Here is a 23,182-nt window from a genome sequence, read left to right as displayed (position 1 = left end):
TGACACTCTGAACTTTACTGGACTACTTTTACTTTGTGTATTGCGTTTAGCTATTTTAGCCACGACAGACACAGTGATGTGACCATATCTGCCATGGGCTGTCAAAGAAAAATAACACAAATGGAAGAAGCAGAAATCTTCTTTTCCATTTTTCAAATTCTGCACCTTTATTCTCATTCTGCTGCACACACGAACTTAAAAACATGTGTAAAATATTCAATTATCTATCAAGAACATAATAACTTCCAAATTTAACTGAATAAAACACACAAAAAAAAAACCTGACAAAAGCCTTGTCACTTATCAGACACTTATACATTAAACCCATGAGGCTAGTAGAGGTGGATACATTTAGTATCTTTTATATCCTCAATGCAATGTCAATATATAACTGGACCAAACAAACTGACAAATTCCTACACAACTAACTTAATGTACAGAAAAACATTTCAATAATACAGTATAAAACATTTCACATGAATTTTGTAAATGCAAATGTAAGCCAACACTCTACTTAAATCTACTTTCACTATTGATTTTGTGAAGAATATTTTATCTATGACTGTTCAAACATTACTGAATGGTCAAGTTAGTATTTGAACATTTCATCAGAAGGTCAAAAGACATTATTGTTCTTATTGTTCACCTTTAAACATTTAAAAATATTTCAAAGTAATCAAAGTAATTTCAGTGAAGAAGCCATTATCAATTAAGTTTAATTAAAATGTTTACAATGAAAATATTTTAACAACAAAGTCATAGCTAAAAATAAATCAATGTATATAGTCATTAATTTCCATGGACTGTTCTGACTTATGGTTCACTAAAGTTTTCTATTTACATTGGGAAATATTTGAGATTTTTTTACTTCCAAGATACACAGAAAGTATATTAGTCATCTTTATAAGTATATTTGTTAGACTTTTTGTCTGGGAATTTGAAACAAAAAAGAACAATCAAGATTTGTTTTCGAACTAAGTGCACAAACAAGCCATTCACAAACCAATGAAATCAATATGGTTTTTATTTGAAAGCAGAACTGTGCACTAATAGTATTTAATGGTGACAAACCTTCTTAGTAAACGTTTGACTAGAATCATCATAGGATTTACTTTCTAGTACATCTACTGTAGTAATAAAGCACATGCTGGATCAACTGTTCGAACAAAACCTACCTGCTTTCATTTGCCTTGTCCAATAATGTCTGAATCTGATCATTGTCCTTTACAACATGTGATGATAAATCTGAAACAAAGTCAGTTAATATTATGACCAATAAAATGATAGAAATGTATGACTGGAATGATGAAAAGAAAAGGAAACAGATAGAAACCTATCCTTGTGAAAGTAATTAATGTAAAAGTACTTTTATTCATGGATACAAATATTCATGGTTTAGGGAAAAAATGTCAGTTCATAGATTCTTGAATTTGTAGATTTGACAAATCTATAATATAAATGAATGGGAAATTTTCTTTTCTTTGGGAACCAGATTTTGTGGTTTGCCAAACCCTGGAAAACCACAAAAATTGGTACCCAAGAAAAATATTACTACCACAGTAAACTCAGAAATTATTGTGTGGATTTATTATTGTGATTTTGTAATTTAGTTGAAAATACCATTTTCAATACTTGCAATTTTATGAAAAATGTCAAGAATTAAGCACTTCTTCTAAGAATCAGGCAAAATGTATATAAGGTGTGGTACATGAAGGAAAAAAAACACAAAGATTTTATTGCATTAACCAATTAATTACACCTGATAACCACCAGAAATAACAACAAGGTGTTTGTAAAATTTGTCTTTTTAAAATATTGATTGGACAAATTTAGTTGAAATGCACTACAGAAAAATGGCAGGAAAATTTTCCAGCACTCTTTCCCCATACAAGCAGTCAACAAATATCTACATCACAGATGCTTCAGGATAAATTAAATAGCTTATTGGTTGTTTTCTGGGAGTACTGAATATGTTTTAGGCCAAAATGACTAAATTGGGGAAAATGATGTGCCACCATTGCCTGATTCTTACTCAGAAGGGTACTTAAATAATGCAAGCCTTACTTGTTGAGATTTTAAGTCAGTCACAATTTCTTTTTCACAATAATACAAACATTGCCACAATTTATAAATTTACAGTATGTAGTCTCTAGAATTAACACAAATGACCAAGGGATACAAAGCTATGGTAAGTGATTACTAGATTCCAGGGAGCCAGTGTGACTGAGTGGTTTCTAAGCACTGGTTTTAAGTCAAGTCATATTCCTTATATACATATTTATTAAATACAGATCTTTATATATATAATGATAACTATGTCACATAATGTAGATCCATTCACTTTAACAACTCATTCCTAACTACTTTCAAGAACTTTCACACACTGGCCAGTGCATTCCCATACATCTCAATATCACACACTGGCCAGTGCATTCCTATACATCTCAATTTCACTCTAACATTATCAAAACAAACAAGGACATAACAAATTTTGGTACTAGATTATGAAAACAAGAGCGGTCATAAATAAACATAATTGTCTGAATCACTTCATTAAGATTAGTATCATGAATCACAACTAATGATAATGAACTTTACAGATGGAGATCAAATGGATAATTGATCAAATTGCAAAGTTAACACTTTTGACATACCTCCCCAAATAAAAATGTGATCATCCAGACACAAGACAAAATTAAACATGAAAATACAGATATAACTATACAAGAATATATATTTATCTATTTCTTTTATATATTTTTCATAACATTTTCATTAAACGAAATATGTATATTCATTATTAATAAACTTATAATTGTTTCCCTTTAAACCTACTGCCTTTTACTCTGTTCAAACTCTTTAACTAACTCAGAGTCTGACAAATCACTCTCTTTTATCCATCTAGTTTCACCATTTTCAAACTGAACAAAATAATGTTTTTCTAGTCTATTTGAGTCATTTCTTGATCTCATATCTAGCACCTTCACTATTTCACCATCACCCACAGTTTCAACTTCTAAATCTCCATTATTAGTCTCTCTATCATCTGGGTCAGTAAATCTTTTCATTCTGTTTACATGGACATTTTGAATCTTCCACTCATCTCCAATTAATTTCACATTATAATTAACAGTTGACAATTTTTTAACTATTTCATATGGTCCATGCCAATTATGCATCAGTTTTTGCGATAGTCCTGTCTTACTTGAAGGAGTAAATATCCATACTTTGTCACCTACTTCATACAAGCTACATTTTCATTTTCGAACATTACACTTTCATTTTGAAAATGCAAACAATCATTTGATAAATCTACATTGCAAGAGTAATCCACCAGAATGTCTAATCCTAAAATGCATTGATAATGGAAGTTGCTTGCAACATAAACATTGTATTCAAATTCACATTTATATCCAATGTTGAATTTCACCTTTGTCTTGCCAATAATTTCAATTTTGTCACCAGATGCGGACGTAATATTAATATTACTGACCTTCAATATATTTTCATGATCAACGAAGCTTTCATTCACCAAGGTTATCGCAGAACCTGTATTAACTAACAATAAAGCGCTTTTACCATTAATTAATCCTCTAATTTTGGTGACACAAAATTTTGGATTTAACGCACATGATACATTTTCTTCAATAACTTCACTTGACAAATTCTTGGCGACACAAGAATTTTCATTTTCATCATTTTTCACAATTTTCGGAACAGACTTCGCTATAGAAGAATTTCCAAAATCATCATTTTCAGGAGGCTTACAAATACATCCTGCTGCCTTTCCTCCCACTAAGGAAGCAGCTTTAAGTTTCCAGACACACTCAGTTTCTTCTCATTGCAGCTTCATTCGATATGACCAACTTTCATGCAAATTTGCATATCAGTCTTCCGTCAGTTGTTCTTTGATTTCGACTGCTGTAATATCCACGTCCACATCCAGAACCTCTTGGGTTGAATCTAGCTCTACTGTAGGTTTTTTCTCTTCCTCTTAAAGACATACTGTCCACTTTTACAGCAAGCACTTGCATTCTTTCATTTAATGTTTTAAGCTGTTCTCTAATGAACTTTCAATGGCACAAGCAAAGTGATTATCTTTATTAGTAGGACCATTGTTACACTCTTCCCTTTTGGCTGACCGGAAAGCTTCTTCAAATGTTGCTGGATTAGATAACATCATAAATTTAATCTCTTAATATCTGGTCTCAATCCTAGCACAAAATGTTCTTTTATCAAAACATCTTTCTGCTGCCTTCCCATGTCACTATAAGCATGCATTGCTAGTTTGTTTATTTTAGAGGCAAAGTTCTCAACAGTTTGATAGTCTTTTTGTCTTGCTTGAAACAAGTTGCTATAGTACAACGATTGTAATGCCTTTGGCATAAATCTGTCTCTTTTCATTAGCAATAGAAATGTGATCAAAGTTTTTCAGCCAACTATCTATTTCCTCATATAAATTCCCATATAAAATAGTTGGTTTAACAATCTCTTTTGATTGAACATGAAATCGAAATCATTTCTTAGATCCTCCTCAGAATGTGTTTTCTTTGTTTTTCTTTTAGGAGGCATCTTGTTACAAAGCTAAAATATTTAATATCCCACCGATGCCACCATAAAATATGACCAAGTGGTTTCTAAGCACTGGTTTTAAGTCAAGTCATATTCCTTATATACATATTTATTATATACAGATCTTTATATATATAATGATAACTATGTCACATAATGTAGATCCATTCACTTTAACAACTCATTCCTAACTACTTTCAAAAACTTTCACACACTGGCCAGTGCATTCCCATACATCTCAATTTCACTCTAACATTATCAAAACAAACAAGGACAAAAAATTTTGGTACTAGATTATGAAAACAAGAGCGGTCATAAATAAACATAATTGTCCCGAAACACTTCATTATGATTAACATCATGAGACACAGAAAAGGATAATGAACTTTACAGATAGAGATCAAATAGATAATTGATCAAATTGTAAATTTAACACTTTTGACACCAGAATCCCTCACCCAAAACATTTTTCCCAATGCTTTACTATATATTAAAGATTTTTGCTGCAGTGCAAAGACGGGAGTCCAAAATTTAACTACCTTTAATTCTAGCAGACATATCCAAATTTTTATTATTACATGTAATTTTTAGATGTTGTTAGACGCTGTTCATTGTTTGTTTGTTTGTTGGGGTTTAACATCCGAGCAGCAATATTTCAGCTATATTCAGACAATGAACATGAAATGGATGATAAAATGAACATGAAATGAAAAAAAAAGGATGGGTCACAAGGATAATAGGGTCGACAAATTTTGATTGCCACTGGAAAAAGAGGCATGGGTAAGGTCGGGCAATTTAGCCTCCTGTGGCGGAGCGCAAAGGTTCCTACTCCTATCGAATACCACAGCAGGGTTCTTTAACGTGCGAGGAACGTGGCATCTTTCCCAACACGCTGCACCACTATGGTTTGCGGTCAGGTTTTCCGTATTATAGCCTGACAACCCCAGCATGTAACACGCCAGGGGTACCCCATTCCACCACCTGGGGCACACATCCCAGTTGCTCTGTGGGCAGAGCGCCTAGCCCCCGGCTAGGTTTCTGAGCACTATTTAGTCGCCTTTTACGACAAGCTTAGCGCTGCTGCAGGCCTATTCTTTTAACACCCGGACTTGCACGGGGCTAGACGCTGTTCATTAAGTACAGCTAAAAATGGTTATATGATGAAACACAAGTGTCACAACACAAAATATCTGACGTATTTAATGCATGGAGGAACAGAATCATGAGCTTTCTACAGTCTCCATGTTAACATATCAGCATGTAATTTCCTGCCAGAGGTTCAAAGCTCATGGTATTAATTGCAACTGCATGCAAAGGATAATTTAATACACCTATCAAAGTTGTGCAATAATATCAATTTCTTAATTTTGGCTTAACAGTGTATTAAATACTTTGATAGACCTATTCTATACTCCCTATTTACTTTGAAATTACTGGTTTAAATATCTATACATCTTAATAAACGAAAGACAAATCAAATTGCTTCCATAACAATACCTTTAAAATAATCAATTAAAACTTCAGTTTTATTTGCTCCTATTGAAATTGCTCTGATCTCAGTTGCCCTTAATGTAAATGAAGAACTTTTCTGAATGAAAAGGAATGTGATATTGGTCTTACATATCATTTTAGTGCAAATGTACTTTTAAAATATAATGCAATACCTTGAACATATGGGCCATCTTTTGGATGTTCTCTCACTTTTAGGGTATATTTTTCATTACGTTGTGACAGAGATGGTCTCAATAAATCTCTAACCCTCTCATTGTAGATTTCAAGATAGCTGTAAAATGAGGAATAACATAACATACAACTACATGTCACAATTACTGAATATCAAAAATGTACTTGTCACAGTTACTGAAGAACATAAATGTACTTTTCACAGTTACTGAAGAACATAAATGTACTTTTCACAATTAATGATTAACATAAATGTACTTGTTACAAGTACTGAATATTATAAATGTACTTGTTACAATTACTGAATATTATAAATGTACTTGTCACAATTACTGAATAAGATAAATGTACTCATCACAATTACTGATTAACATAAATGTATTTGTCACAATTACTGATTAACATACATGTTCTTTCCCTGTTTAAGAGGCTCTATGACTTTAAAATTCAGATTTTCTGGACCACAATATACAAATGGATACAAATTAGAGTCAAGAGCCAATACTGCTCATCTCATTACCAGGAGAATCAATTTGTTGAGATAAGTGAATTTTCATGACAACACTATGTTTATACATCTGTTTTGTTCTCAATAGCAGGCTTTGTAAAAAGGATAATTTCATCAACTGAAAGATTCTTTTATCTATTATGGTAATACAAGATATCATCCAAAACAGAACAAATTAATTTTTTGGGTTTTTTAGGTCAGTAACTCCTATAAATAAAGAGTTGTTGTACAATATTGACACAATATGTGTAGGCCTTGTCATAAATTATATCTATTGGTAATTAATTGAAATTTTCTTCTAATACATTATGATTTTGATTTTTCAACACTGTATACTTCTATTCCCCATACTCAGTTAAAATCCAGACATAAAAACATTATACATCGTTGTTTTTCCAAAAAAGATGGTACACCTAGATACAAATATATAGTTCTTGATAGAGACTCCTCATACTTTGTAAGAAATAATTCCTAAACATCTTCAAAATATACAGAGGAAGATGTTTACAAAATGCTGGAATTTTTCAACGACAACATATGTGTCCAGTGTGGTGGACGTGTTTTTTAACAAACGGTCAGCATTCCAATGGGAACAAATTGTGCTCCTTTACTTGCTGACCTATTCCTTCACTCTTATGAGGCTGACTTTATAGCTGATCTGATCCTAAAGAAAGAATTTCGTTTGGCTAGATCCTTCAATCTCAGTTTCCGCTATATAGATGACGTATTATATTTAAACAATCCTAATTTCAGGGATTTGATACATCGCATCTACCCAAAAGAACTTGAGATAAAGGATACTACAGACACTGTGAAGTCAGCCTCATATCTTAACCTACACTTAGAAATTGATGGAAAAGGAAAACTATTGACCAAACTTTACGACAAACGTGATGACTTTTCATTCAGAATTGCCAACTTTCCTTTCATCTGTGCCAACATCCCTTCGGCACCTGCATATGGAGTATTCATATCACAACTCATACGTTATGTCAGAGCCTGCCGTAACTACGCAGACTTTTTGTATCACGCTAGAACTCTAACAGATAGGCTTGTGGAACAGGGTTATGTTGCTACAAGATTGAAATCATCACTACAGAAGTTTTATGGTCGTCATCATGAACTAGTGGATCGTTACAGTGTATCCATCCGCACCATGAAAACTGATTGATTCAATGGGTCATAGTTTTCCCTTCCTTTTTTGTCTACCCTAGACTTTACTTTTTATTAGCAACTCGGTGGGTGTTTCTAGAAAAGCAGAGGACGCTTACCCTACCAGTGCACCTGGTCCATGCTCCCAGTTTTTAGTGAAGTCCGAGTTGCTCATTTGTTTTTGTTTCTTTGTATGTATGATTTTAGTTACTTTATGTCCTTTGTTGTGTACGTCTGCTTTCCATGTCTGGTCTTTGTACCTGGATTACATTCTTTTGATTACCGATATAACCTTGGTTCCCTTGATTACTCTTTGAAGATAGAAGATGCTTTAGTCTTTTAATATCCTTCTTGACAATTGATATGGTACACATATCTCTGTTATTGGACTAGGTTTACTTCTTTTGATATAGTGTACCTCTTCTGCAAAGCCAAAGATGTCTCTAAAAAAAAAGAAAGGGCAATTTCAGAGAACTTTGTCCATGTTATCTGACTTATTGATTTATTTCTAAATTGACTAACCTTATATTGATACAAAAGGTGACATTTTCTGAAGCTTCAAAATCATCCACATGACTGAAAAGCCCCTGTAATTAAAAGTCAGAATATTTCATATTTAGACCCTGCCTGAATTAGTTCAGTGGAATAATTTAAGAATAAATGTAATGGTATTTCTTAATGTTCAAGTCTAATGTGTTAATTGCACTGTGCATAGTTTGCTTGCTTCAAAAGATCACTGCATACAAAAACTCAATTTATGCCATTCAGTCTCCCAATTTAACCAATTAAGGACAAATTGAGATATTTGACCAGATATTAGCAGTATCAAAAGCAAAAGTAACTATTATTCTGTTTATCGGTAATCCAATTATTGTAACAATTATTCTATTTATCCAATTATTGAATTTTTAGTCATTTTAATGTACATTTAGTTTTAAGACAGCTTTGTTATGCAACAGTGTGTGACAACACACTATTGATGTGTGCCATCATTTTCATTAAAAAAACTGGAAAATATCTGGCTTGAGTTTCATAAAAAATCTCAAATTGTGACTTTCTTCAAATTCTTGAGTTTTCCTCAAATCTTTAATTTCAAGTAATTTGATTGGTTCAAATTTGAGTTGAGGAAGGATTTGAGGAAAATCTCAATTTGATATTTTTTATGAAACCAGGAACTGATGACATCACAATCAATTCTAATGTTTTGAGAGATATTTTTTAATACTTTGTCATGTAGAGAAAGAAAAATATATGCCAAGAAGATCAAGGGAAAAAAGTACAGATTACCAATAAACCAAAATATTGTCCATGTACAGATGAAACTTGTTCATGTGCTGGCTTCAATACTAACTTCATATTTTAAAGTTGATAGTGTTGGTACAGGTTATATTGATTGAAGGAGTAATGAATTTTTTACACTTATCAGTCAGTAATCTATGCACTATATACTAAGTAATGAGGACAAATGTGTTTAAACATATCAAGTAAAAAGCGATAATTTCAAGTTGTAAAATAATTTAGACTTTAAAGCTTGTGCATTCTGATATGGCAATCATGCATAAATAACAAAAGTAAATATTAAATGCCGATTCCTGATTGCTCAAATGACATTACTTTATAAGCTAATCTCTGATTACAGGATCAAATACAATAGTTTAGAAATTTGAAACTGATAGGTGTTTTGTGCTGATAAAGAGTAATCTCAACACCTATTCATTGACAAAATTTTTTCAACAACATAATTAAATGTATTTATAAAACTATTGACGATATTAGTGCTGCCAACTAATTTGATAAAATCAACCCAATATTTTAAAACTTCAATTCAACATATCCAAATACCCTAAATTGAATGTTATATACTGTAAATCAAAATATAATGTGAACATTTGTCATTTCAAAGTTACATGTGATGTTCGTAAATTTGAGAAAGAACCCCACTTCAGCAGTACAAAACATAAGGTCTACTTGAATAAATTAAATTATATTTAGAACTGTAAGAAAAAAAAATGCCCTTCTGCATATTGTATCAAAACTTGGCAACTTAGGTACTAGCCAAAAATTTCTATTTTATATAGATTGTAACAGTAAAATTCAAACAGACAAAATTAACAAAACTAAACCTTTATGTACATGACATCAACACATGAAACCAAGATAATGATACATAGAAAAGAAAAATTTCTGACAAATTAAAATGGAATGTTGATAATCCATTGATAGATACTCAAATTAAATGTACTATAAAAATTTTCTGGCAAAAATTAAGAGGTTTGGTAATGCCAGGTTGAAAGAATAGAAAAACAGAACCTAACCTAAATAAATTTGCATTCTTCACTTAAATCCTTCAACAGAATATGAGTAATATCATCTTAATCACTTAACACTTGTAAGTACAACCAATGTACTATCATAAGCATTTACAACTTGTAAGTAATATCATAAGCTAACTAAATTTTCATTTTCATTTTCAGTGGCTGAAATATTATCAAAAACAATTGAAATTCTAAAAAAAACAAAAAAAAACAATCCCTTTTTACTAACCCAAAACAACCAATTTTCATTCACAGTTTGTCATATTATAACTTTACTCCACAAAGAAAATGTTTAAACAAATTTAAATACTTAAATCAACAAAAAAAAAACTTGATACTTAACCCAAACACATTCTGTTTGTGTAATGTATCATGTTATCTATATCTTAAATGATATTTTGATGAAGATATTTTATAGGGTTGTATATATACAATATGTCACTAAGATGAACAGTTCTGTGGTAAAACGTTACTAGTTCTTGTCACACTGACCAGTTCTTTTTAATTTGCAGATGAGAAATAGGTTAGTGGAGGTATATAAGTATGGAAATGTAACTATGGTTACCCTTCATTTCAGTATACTTACTTCACAAATTCTTGGAATGAGCCCTGGGTCTTCCTAAAAAGGTACAGTAAATGATAATTAACTGAAATAGAATTATGGTTGGGTCATTGATTACAGTAATTGTTCTCTCAATATTTTTTTGCCAGGTGTAAGGTGAACACTATTTTTTCATTCTAAGATGTCTTAAGACTTTCCTTGTTTTCCAAAATTTACTGATTTTGTGGTTGTACTTGAAAAAATTTAGAATTAACTATTTGCCTTCCTATCACAGTAGGAGTTACATGTACACTGGTCATGTAACATGGCAAAAGTTAGTTCCCTTTCCCTGGTTTCTGTCACAGTAGGACTTTAGTGTACATTGGTCATTGTCATCACTTTCCCTGGTTCCTGTCACAGTAGGACTTACATGTACACTGGTCACTGTCATTGCAAAATTTTGTTCCCTTTCCCTGGTTCCTGTCACAGTAGGACTTTCGTGTACATTGGTCACTGTCATCACTTTCCCTGGTTCCTGTCACAGTAGGACTTTAGTGTACACTGGTTAATGTCATGGAAAAATTAAGTTCTTGTCAAATTAAAACTTACCCTGCTTCCTGTCATGGTAAAAGTTTTTCCTGTACTTGTTTGGCCATATGCAAATACACATGCATTGTATCCCTCAAATGCTGCCTGAAGGATTTCTGTACCCAGGTCTTGGAATACCTAAAACACCAGAATATACAAATCATTTCATGTTCTATTAATGGAGAAATAATTACACCAAATGAATATTTGGTTCTATAGGCATGATAGCTACATTTTGTAACTAAAAGTAAAAGGTATTTATAGGTTTCAAAATAAGTGAAAGTCGAATATTGCAAAATATCTACTCAAGTTGCTGTCAACGTATTAATGTTTGCTGTGTTCGCCTGGGTAATTTTTGCTGAAGACAGCAAACAGCAAAAAATAGTACCTGCAAAATTGATTTTTATTACTATATAATGCATATCATTTTTTTAAACCATGTAAAATTAATACCAGCAAATATGTTCACTTGACATAATCTGCAATAACTTGCAACCCTGAAAATTAGTACATTTACAGTATTTAATCATAATAAATAAGCATCAGTGATTTTGTTATGACTTTAAAATCACATATTAAGCGAGATGATATTTTGCAAAATTCAAGTTTCACAAGTAATAAAACCTATTTTTCTATGCTTCCTTTTGAAATATTTGGCCGCTTTACATTCCATATCTGTCATAGCAGAAATTCTGATGATCATCCATGTATAATGTCACCAGTTGTTACTGGAAAACAATGTAAGAAAATTCACAACCTTGTTTTTGAATATAAGATTTTATAGACGTTGCTGTAGTACAATCATACAACAAACAATTGCAACAGCAATTTTTTATTTCACTTATTTAAATCACATTTTCCATGATGAGATGTCACAGATCTACAGAAATTGGCTTTTATCACATCTGCCAGGGTAAGTGTAAGTTTCAGAGTAATATCTTCTGATATTGAGATGAACATTTTTAGGTTTGATGACAGTGGTAAATCAACAATTGGTTTTGTTGATAAAAGATATCAACTTTAGAAACACCACATAGTCAGTAATATTCATTGGATTATTGTTGTTTAATTGATGGAAATCAGTTCCACAAAATATTACGACAATGTGAATGAATTTTAGTTATCAATGATTCCAAAAAAGCTCTTGCTTTTACTGGACACCAATAGTCATGAAATATATACCATATAAAATTTGCCAAAGTATTACCAAACCAAACATAATTTTACTGAGCATTGCCTTTGATCTGACAGACCTTCAGGTCATTGAACTGTTCCCCTTTTGGATTTTTTTTCAAATTTTTTCATGTAGTTTAGTTGATTTGGTAAAAATTATATAATAGAGCTGCAACCTCATGTAAATGTTAATTATATAATAGAGCTGCAACGTCATGTACATGTAAATTGTATTATAGAGCTGCAATGTCATGTACATGTAAATTGTATTATAGAGCTGCAACGTCATGTACATGTAAATTGTATTATAGAGCTGCAATGTCATGTACATGTAAATTGTATTATAGAGCTGACATTTGTACATGTAAATTATATTATAGAGCTGCAATTTCAAGTACATGTAAATTGTATTGTAGAGCTGCAATTTCAAGTACATGTAAATTGTATTGTAGAGCTGCAACATCATGTACATGTAAATTATATTATAGAGCTGCAATGTCATGTACATGTAAATTGGAGGATATAATGTGATGCCAGTAATTGATTAAAATTATTATGAACTTTATCACTGAATATCTAGATATTATACTTCCATGCTGAAATCATGTTAACTTCACCTATGAAATCCCATAAATCTATAAATTAACAAATAATATTTAAAACTGAAGACAGTTTTCAAATTAAAATTTTTCATTTCAATGCAAGAAGTTATTCTAAACCCAGAATATTTTTTCATTAGTGACAGTGAAAAAAAGCAAAATATTTTCAATATTTTTTTTTCACTTCAGCTTAATTATCACCTGCAAACATCACTTGCTATACAGCACATTACAATGCCATCTAACAACACAGGTGATATAAATATTCCTATGAAAACAGATATTATACATGATCCCTTGTAAAGATAAGGAACATCAAATCTTATTTTTAAGCCTACATTTTGTTAATGTGGAAACATTCATAAACTACAGGGAAGTGAATTTAAATGGACAAAAACCAATTATCAAACTATTAAAACACTAAAGGAGTCACAATAATGCCAAGACATTGTAAGATCAGATACTTTACCACCCAAGTTTCACTTTACCCCGGACCTAAATGGGAATTCACAATAAGGCCAAGACATTGTAAGACCAGATACTTTACCATATCCGGGCCTAATGATCATACAAGTTTCAATTTACTCAGGGCCTAACACCAAGACATTGAAGGACCAGATAGTTTCACTTTACCCTGGGGCCTAATACCAAAACATTGTAAGACCAGATACCGGTAGGTTCACTTTACCCTGGGGCCTAATACAAAGACAGTGTAAGACCAGATAGTTTCACTTTACCTAGGGTCTAATACCGACACATTAAAAGACCAGATAGTTTCACTTTACTCTGCGGCCTAATACCAAGACATTGTAAGACCAAATAGTTTCACTTCACCCTGGAGCCTAATACAAAGTCATTTTAAGACCAGATAGTTCCACCTTACCCTGGGGCCTAATGCCAAGACACTGTAAGACCATACAAGTTTTACACTTTACTCGGGGCTTAATACCAAGACATTGTAAGGCCAGATAGTTTCATTTTACCCAGGGCCTAATATGGACATTGTAAGACCAGATAGTTTCATTTTACCCTGGGGCCTAATACCAAGACATTGTCAGACCAGATAGTTTCACTTTACCTGAGGCCTAGATGGGAACATCCATATTTACTTATTTGTTTGTCATTTACATTGTGTAGATCAAACAGAAACCTAATGTTTATTGATAGTGTCATACTATCCCACCCTATGATTTAACTAGTGATATGAAAAATATTTTATTCTCATTTAAATCTTATCTCGTCTCAATGAGTATCTACATAATCTTTCGGCTGAGAAAACAAGAAATCCAAATATATATTTCCATCACTAACCCCAGGTCACTATCAAAGCTTTGGTTATAAACAAAATATAAAAAGGTAAATACAATTTAAAATTCAAATATTTTTTTATATATACATAACTTTTTAATAAGATTTCATGCTTGAAATAATTAAATGCCTCTAAATAGATTTGATGGAATTCATTAATGATTTCAAAAAATTATTTCACCTTGCAAGGGATAAATAGATGTGCAAATATTTCTTTATTAAGGAACCTCCTGATTTACACAGAAACTAACTAACTGTTTTAAATTTTCTCAAAATCCTATGCTTAATTCAGTTTTCATTCCAATTAAACAACTTTTACAAGTGGGAAGAGGGCAGAATGATATGTGCATCCTTTTCTAAAGAGCACTGAACAGTAGATCAGATAAATTGGCTGTGAAACTTACACACAGTGAAGTTACAATGCATTCCTATGTACTCACCAAATCATTAGATCCATAATGCTTCTAAAAATGTGAAATCAACATATACTTATAAAAGTAGGTGCAAAAACCAAGATTTCCTGCCAGTGGATATGCATTTGTAAGGAAACCGAAATACAACAGTAATGAAACAGTGAACTAAAATAAAAGCCAGTAATGATTCAATAAAGGAAAGTGTATGAATGGGTGTCTCAGATTTTCCAGGAAAAAACACAAAACAAATTTATTATATGAAGGACTTTCTAAATGATGTTATTACAACACATTTTGAAAAGACAAGACAAAGCATTTGACCACCAAACACAAATTGTCAAATGTAAAGATATAGTTCATGTACCATCGTTTTATAAGATCAGCCACCAAAGTATAAGATATATATAGATATATGTGAAGCTTATATCAAATAATGTAAAATTTAACCAGTAGGAAAATGGACATTTTAGCATAAGGCCACAGACCACAAATTGTTGTCTGTAAATATGTAGAATTTGTACACAACTATGTGTAAAATCTGTTTTATTAAATGCTACTTTTATAAACAGCTACAGAGGTAAAACATTCTCTGACTATCTATAGAACCTAACACTGTGCCAATAAGGGGAGTACATTATTTGTACAGTCGGCTGATAACTCATAAGGTATAAATTAGCTTTGCTTGTTTATCGCCTCTTTATTGACAGCTCATTTGATTTATCAATTTTTCATTATTGTCCATATGAATACCAGGCCCTCCCTTGGTGGTTTTATCATTTATAATTAGGACCTGTTGTATGAAGCCAAAGTTAAGTGGACCAATAACTTCAGACTAATTAACATGACTTCAAACTTTTAATTCTATAATACCCCTAGCATACATGTAACACTGGCAACATTGACTGTACATGTATTTCCTTTAGGCAATGTTTTATCACACATCAACTAATGTATAAGTAAACATTGTACCATCAGCAATATAAAAAAAAGTAAACAGACAATAATCAATTTTTGTGAGTTTTAAAAAAAATATTCGTCAGATACATGTACATTAGTATTTCTGTTTCTCAAAACTATGATTAAAAGAATATATAACATTTATGTTGTGTGATTTAAGAACTCAGATACATTTCCATTAAAACAAAAAACATCATTTCAATGCAGTTATTGCCAAGTATCTTATATTGCTAGATTAAGAATTAACTAAGAATTTCTTGATTCAGTTTTCTAGATAAAATAAGATAAAGTTTATCCTTTAACACAAATAAAATAGGGTCAAGTAGATTGACAAATACAATAATAGGGGAACCTCACAGCTGACTAGAATCAAATGTTGACATAGCAGGTACATGAAGTGACAGTTCACTTAATACACTGGTAAATAAAACCTAAATATTGACTACAATGAAGTACTTTCCCTATAGATTTATACACTGAACTTTCAAGTGTACATGTAATGCTAATATGAGGTCTGTTCACCAGTAACTGTACAAGTACAAATTATATACATATGTAAAGTGGGATTCTCCATATATACATATGTCTATGGCTTTATGTCTACAAAAGGATACATTGAATACATGTGCATTCTCTACGCTAACAAACAAACACTTTTAGATTTGGTACATGTACTTGATGCTAAGATTCTACATACATGTATGTATCATAAGACAAGACACTTCATATGTAACTACAGGTACCCACTAATTCCTATATGTCACAAAATAAAAAATTTGTACGTAACAAAATAAAAATATGTAGTATTAATAATCTTAGCCCTTGTTGCACTGAATCGTTCTGAAAAAATGTCTAGAATTTCGATATTTTGCAAACTAACATGTATGCAAATCATATACAAATTAGTTGCAAAATGGTACTGATGCTGATTGTTTTATATAAGTTAAAGATTGGTGATCACTGGGTAGGGTAGATGGGGTGAGGAGGAGATGGTGGGAGGGTGGGTAAGCCAACGCAGGAAAATAGGTCTGTCACTCGAAAATGGTCATTTTTGTCTGTTTCTGGCCAAAGCACTTTCATCCCACAGCTTGTACACAGTGACGGCCACTGATGCCAATTAGGTTCATTACAGTCACGAGTGGGAGGTCGGAAGGCCCCTGAAGGGTTACTTGTGTGAAAAAATGAAGATTTTTTCAAATATTTGGCCTCAGTTTGGCTTAAAATCGGAAGTACCAGTAGTCAATACAAGGGGTCGACATAGAAAGGTGGTGAAAGCCATCATTCTTATTTAGATTCCAGACAAAATAAAGCACTATAGATTAATTCTGCTCAGGCGTGGGGCCGAAAAAATGAACCCTACTCCCTAAAAAATCTCACTTTTTTGGGCAGTGAAAACTATATCAGATAGTCTCAATTTAAAGCACAGTCATGCTGCTTGCAGATGGAAATAAACAGAGCTTTCCTAAACTAAGACTGCCAGAACCAATAAAGCAGAAACTGGGTAGGTCCGGACACAGCACGACAAGGGTTAAGTATAGACTTTAAATGACCAACTCCAAATTTAGTCAAATACAATTTTTACACAACTGCACTTTGTCAAAATCCACAAGGAGAACAAAGGCTAAATTAAAACCCATAACACAATTTTACATTGTTATAAACATATACTGTTACTTTTTTCCTTTAAAAAAGTGGTATAGAATTTCGTACTTTAGTTTACCCTTCAAAACATGTTGAATACAACTACTGAAGGTATTTCAAATAGCAAAACAACAGAATTTTTCATGCATATTGTGCTAAAAGGATCTACTCTGAAATATTATATATCTACATGTAGCTTTATGGGCATGTTAAACTATACATAAAAATTCAAATTGATCAAAGCTATTTTCATCATCACCTAATACATTTTTGCACATGTTCATGTATTTGTCTTTCTACTTTCTCAGAGATATTCAACCCCCAATTGCTCCCCTATTTAAAAACTAAGTCATTCTGGGTATTGCACTACATCAAATCTTGCCTATTTATTTTGATGTAAATTTGTAGTGATTATCTCTAATGATGGTAGTTTAGATGGTATTGTCATTCTTTGATACATGTATGTTCTGAGCTAGCTTTCAGTATCTGCAGAGCATTCTTTAAGTGGATATCTCATTTGTCTATATGGTTTATGTTGAGATGGAGAGAATTGGATGTACATGTGTCATTGAGTAAATTTCAAGGTGTGTTTGTTTAGCATTTAACTTCATTTTTAGCTTAGCCGGGTCTTTCAGGGTTTATTTAAAGGTGATTTTATACTTGTTGAAGACATTTTGGTGATCTCTGAAAGTATTTACTATTTTTATATTTAGATTATATACTGGTGCATTTGTTGCATTTCACCATATTAATTCCTTTTTTAATACGATTATTATCTTTCCTTAAGCATTTCTGCATATGATGCCTAACTTTCATATAAAATTTCATAAAAATCCGAAGACTTTAGGAGTGGTTAAGGAGGAGTTGTGCTTAAAAGTGAAACCCTGGAGTTTGATTATTCCAACATACAGACAATGGACAATAATCACACATATCTTCCTTCATGCACATCTACATATACAAATAATGCCTAACATTCCTATAAAGTTTCATTAAAATTCAAGAAGTACATGTAGTTAAGGAGGAGTTGAAAAATATGTCAACCGACAAATAGACACTCACAGATAGTAAGGCCATGTTTGCTTGGAGTATGAAACAACCTAAATACCATGGTAAATGTATGACTTGGTTTTATCAAAACTACTGCATTTTACATTTCTAGCTTTTGAGCTACCCCAAACTTTCTTTTCATTTCTAACCATGTTTTGAAATGAAGGAATATGCAAACTGTAACAAAGTGTATAAATTGGAACTGTGACAAAAGTTAAATGAAAGTAGAAACCAGGTTGAACATAATTATGTCAATTTGTGACACACACCCTGTCATTCTTTTGTAAAATATTTGTTCAAAAGTAATAAAAAAATACATAATTGGTTCCAAGCCTAGACTGTGTGGTAAACATTTATGTGATTGGATTATAACAGAAATGACTGAGTAGCTGTGAATGCTTGACCCAAAAAGAATTTGACTAATTGCTAAAAACTAAAAAGAACCACTTGTACTACCGGTAATAATTTCTATACAAGCAAAATAAGGAATGGATCATTTAAACAGGACAAAAAATGGTCAAGTTCTCATAACATGTAAAATGAATTTATCATAAAAATAGATACATGTACCTATGCAGTCATTAGAATTGGACATACAGAGTTTTAATCTGTCCTAGTATAATGAAAATAGTAACTGGTAGTCTACTTTCAGTTGCTAAAGAATTGATATGCATACATTGTGAGTATACTATAGTTTTAGTTCAAGCCACATGTGTACATACAAATGTATATATCTCAAGCCTGGATCTCAAGAAATTTAAATTGACTTTTAACTGTAATGATTTATAGGTATTTACCATTTGTTGTTGTGAGGACTGTGGATCTCCAGTGGAATCATAGCAGTAATCAAACGAAAAAGTTTTGACACGTTCACGACTGTCTCCATACTCTGCCTGGCTATCAACCTTCAAATTCAAACATCAAATACATAGATTTTCCTTAATAATAGCATTTTATTGGAAATTTTGCTTTTATCAAGTATACTTTAGCACTCAACAAATGTATAAGTAACAATGGTACAAATGAAAAAAGGGTAGAGACAAACACAAAATTTATTGCATCATGACAGAAAATAATGGCATTTTGAAGTTAATACAGGAAACTACAATGAGCATATTAGGGGGAGATGTGATGTTCTGTGGAGACTTCTGTTTACTAGCAATGTCACAGTAGATTAAACTTGAACATTTTCATCGAAAATTACTGATACTTCTCTGTATCACAACAGTAGATAGAAATTATCAGCAATAACAACAACAGAAAAACAATATAATTACCAATAAAAAATGAACAGACATCTACCAGAGAAGGTGGTCAGGTAATTTTCAATATTTAAACTGATACATTGTGTAATAATTTTGTACACTGCAGTATCATACATTTTAGTGCAATGAATTACATGTACGTCATGTACATGTATCTGTCACATTTGTTGTTTATCATGGCTGCATTTAACCTTAAATCAAATTTACATTCAATTTAAATTAGGTGTATTTGGCCAGGCTCCATTATATAGGATTTATCACAAATAAATGCCACCTACAAGACAATAGGTTTTTATAATATCATAAATATTTTTATTATTACAAGTTTAAAGTGTAACCAGTATTGACAGGTAATCTAATGATCCATATTATTACCATTTACACTTTGGGATTTTTTCAACGGATTAAAGTTAGACTATTTGTACATGCATTTGAAGTGGGATATATTCAGCACGTAAGAATTTCTAACAGCCAATGACATATAAGTACATTTTCAGCCATTGTATATGTACATATATGAGAAATTACAAAAAATGATAAAAATAAAAAAAAAAAACAATGAAAATTTCTGTTTAAAGTTCATATGTAAATAATTCAAATCTTGTGTACAGAATAGAAGTAACAGCTGGACTCCAACATCAGGAATATATGCTTCCTGATTAAACTCTGAAAATGCCCAGTAACAATTTATAATTGTATAAAGAATTATTTTTACTCGAATCGTCGTGTTTGTGCAATCAAAATGTATTGATAGTATATTCAACGGTTATATACAGTCACTGACAGTATCGAACACTTTAGTTCCACCTACTTTCCTACCACTGCATGAACTACCTGTTTTCGTAGCCTCACAATTGGGGGCCAAAAGTAAGGAAGAAATGTAAAAAAAACATGTCATATAAAAACTTAACTTGATTAAATATAAAATAATGACAAATAAAAGTATATTCACAAGAAAAAAAAAATAACAGAATTTGGCACAAATCAGCAAGCCTCGCATTTTACTCCTGTTCTAAGCCTCATTTGTATGTTTTTATTTCAAGTCAATACACTGTTATTGTCTATTTATCACATAATTACTATCACACAGTTTATTATTTTTCATTTGGAAACTTTCAAACAAAATTTTGTTTGTTTGGTGAGCTTTTTCATACTGTAACATACATGTACATGTAATGTATTGGGGTTTAAAATATATTTTTTTTAATAATTACACGTTGGATATTTTCAAGGTTAAATAATTGATAATTACATATACAACTAAATAATTGGTACTGGACTCTGAACTTAAATTTCATTATTTTCACTTTTTTTAATGAACTTTAACAAGAAATTTTGTATAAATGTTCCAAGAATTATTTTTGTCTTCACCTTAAATGCGTTAAATATAAAGAGAATGGATATGGTGAATATGTCAAAGAGACAACAACCCTACTAGTATGAAAAATGTCAGCTTTAAAGTCAGTTTTGTATCCAACAGCAAATTCTGCAGGGGTTAAAACAAGCACTCTCTCACTAGCCCACAGCAATCAAATTTTACAACACTAAATTCAGTCCGCAGGGCCTGCTACATGTACAATGTAATTTTGGATGTTTTTTTTTCTGTTCAATATATCATAAGGGCAGGTAAACTTCTCTCCTGGTCAGTTCAGTTTTGGAAAAAATTGGAAACTTAACCAGTAGCTGGTGCGGATCCAAGGACTGATGTACCGGGCGTACGCTCCCCCCTAAATTGGTAAGAAAAAAAAATTCACCCAATAATATTTTTTGCCTTGCTTTGCACGGCATTTAATTCAATAAATGCCCCCCCTAAAACTGAAATCCTGGATCCGCCCCTGAGTAGGACACTTTTCTTATTTCTACATCTGCAGGACTGTACATTGTCCTTCCCCTTCAACCATTGTTCCCTTCCACTCCACTACCGTTCCCCATCCCCTTATACCCCTACCCTTTGTCTCTCTGCCACCCTCCCTGATAAACATTCATATAAATTATTCACGTGAAATTATTGTATAGTGTCAATATCGTATGGTGTCCTCAGACCTCACCTTAATATTGGTTACACTGACGTTATCTCCATTTGTATCCACGATTTGTTTTCCCTTTCGATCTAGTTCTCTGAAAGACAAGGTGAAACAATAATATTATAAAAGAAATCAAATTACAAATACAATTTTACAAATACAGAAAAAATAACTGCATAGCGAAATGGATGAATTAAGTTCCCGCATACCTTTTGTTTATTGGACGAACTCGCACGGCTACTTTAATGTTAGACATTCTATCATTTTCTATCCATTGTCAATTTGTAAAATCCAAATAAATAGAAACATCGTAAGAACGTTTTCAAACTGTAAGCAAACTTCTCACAAACAATTTATGTTGTTCACATTCGTCAACTACTATACAGTTCTCGGGGTCAGTAGAGCGTTTAGAACCATTTAAATACTGCTATGTAGATATATAGAATAAGGTGTGCTCGTTTGTCATAAATTTTAAGTAAATCGATTGAATATCCTATCAAAAACATCTTACTTTATTGAAATTTTTGACAACATATGAGGAAATCAGTCGCGGATCCCAAGATTTATTAAAGGAGCCCTAAACCATGGGCCTCAATCCCCATAAGAAATATCTTGGGTCTATATAGAAAATGTAAAAAAAAAACATATTCCCTAGTTATATTTATCAAAGCTATATACCACTTTCTTAAAACTTAATGGTTTATGACTATTTCTCACAAATGAAGGTCACAAAAGGTGCTAATTAATATATTAGTACATTGCCTCTGTAAATATATATAGGCCCCCGCTTTTTCAAGCTTGGGGATGGAAGATAATTTTACCGGAACAGTGCTAGGTGGTGTATTGTCCAATATATCAATATAGATCATCTGACAAAATAATGTTTGCTATCATGGGTTCGGGACGTTGACAGAATATGTGAGGTTTCCTCCGATACTCCACATGCAGTCTTGCCATAAAACTCCATCCGTGCTAGCAGCAACGTTTTGCCGACGTTATTTTGCCAAGTGTCAGGTTTGTAACAAATGCTAAATAAAAAACGAATTTAAGCCTTCTGAGTTGCCATTAGGGGACTGTTATATCTTCATATTGATTGAAACTTGATGGAACGTTTTCGCCCCTGATTTTAACCTTGTCGAAAATTTGAAATGAAGGTTATGATTATAGCTAGTATACAGAAAATTTTGAAAATGCAGGACCAATAATAGAATGGGGAATCACAGTTTAGATTGATAGCACCAGGGAATAACGAAGAGCACAAACTCATGGTAACCAGAGACAGAAAAAGATCGAGGCACTGAGTGGGGATTTGAGAGATGTTGAAGAAGAGGTACAAAGTTGCTAAGGAGGTATAAAGACGGGACTATCTAGAGAGAAACTTGTGATACAATAC

At 32.0% G+C, this 23,182-nt stretch overlaps 1 protein-coding gene across 3 annotated transcripts in view; it reads right to left on the bottom strand.

The window, feature by feature from the left end:
* LOC148623592 (uncharacterized) overlaps window positions 1–22,200 on the bottom strand; it is a 95,433-nt gene extending 73,233 nt beyond the window's left edge. For all 3 annotated transcript variants that reach the window (XM_088565513.1, XM_088565514.1, XM_088565515.1), the window contains exons 1-8: window positions 21,999–22,200; window positions 21,814–21,883; window positions 19,298–19,405; window positions 11,381–11,497; window positions 10,817–10,849; window positions 8,438–8,502; window positions 6,237–6,355; window positions 1,176–1,245 (exon numbers count right to left, since the gene is read on the bottom strand). In XM_088565513.1, the coding sequence (XP_088421639.1) occupies window positions 1,176–1,245; window positions 6,237–6,355; window positions 8,438–8,502; window positions 10,817–10,849; window positions 11,381–11,497; window positions 19,298–19,405; window positions 21,814–21,883; window positions 21,999–22,045 (629 nt within the window). In that variant the 5' untranslated portion in view covers window positions 22,046–22,200. The remainder of the gene's footprint in view (window positions 1–1,175; window positions 1,246–6,236; window positions 6,356–8,437; window positions 8,503–10,816; window positions 10,850–11,380; window positions 11,498–19,297; window positions 19,406–21,813; window positions 21,884–21,998) is intronic.
* Between the last annotated feature and the right edge of the window lie 982 nt (window positions 22,201–23,182).

Source organism: Perna viridis, chromosome 2, assembly GCF_037379345.1.
Source record: "Perna viridis isolate PV_CMFRI_1.1 ecotype Kerala chromosome 2, ASM3737934v1, whole genome shotgun sequence".
In the NCBI taxonomy this organism is placed as follows: Eukaryota; Metazoa; Mollusca; class Bivalvia; order Mytilida; family Mytilidae; genus Perna; species Perna viridis.
This window is presented reverse-complemented; position numbering and strand designations above follow the sequence as displayed.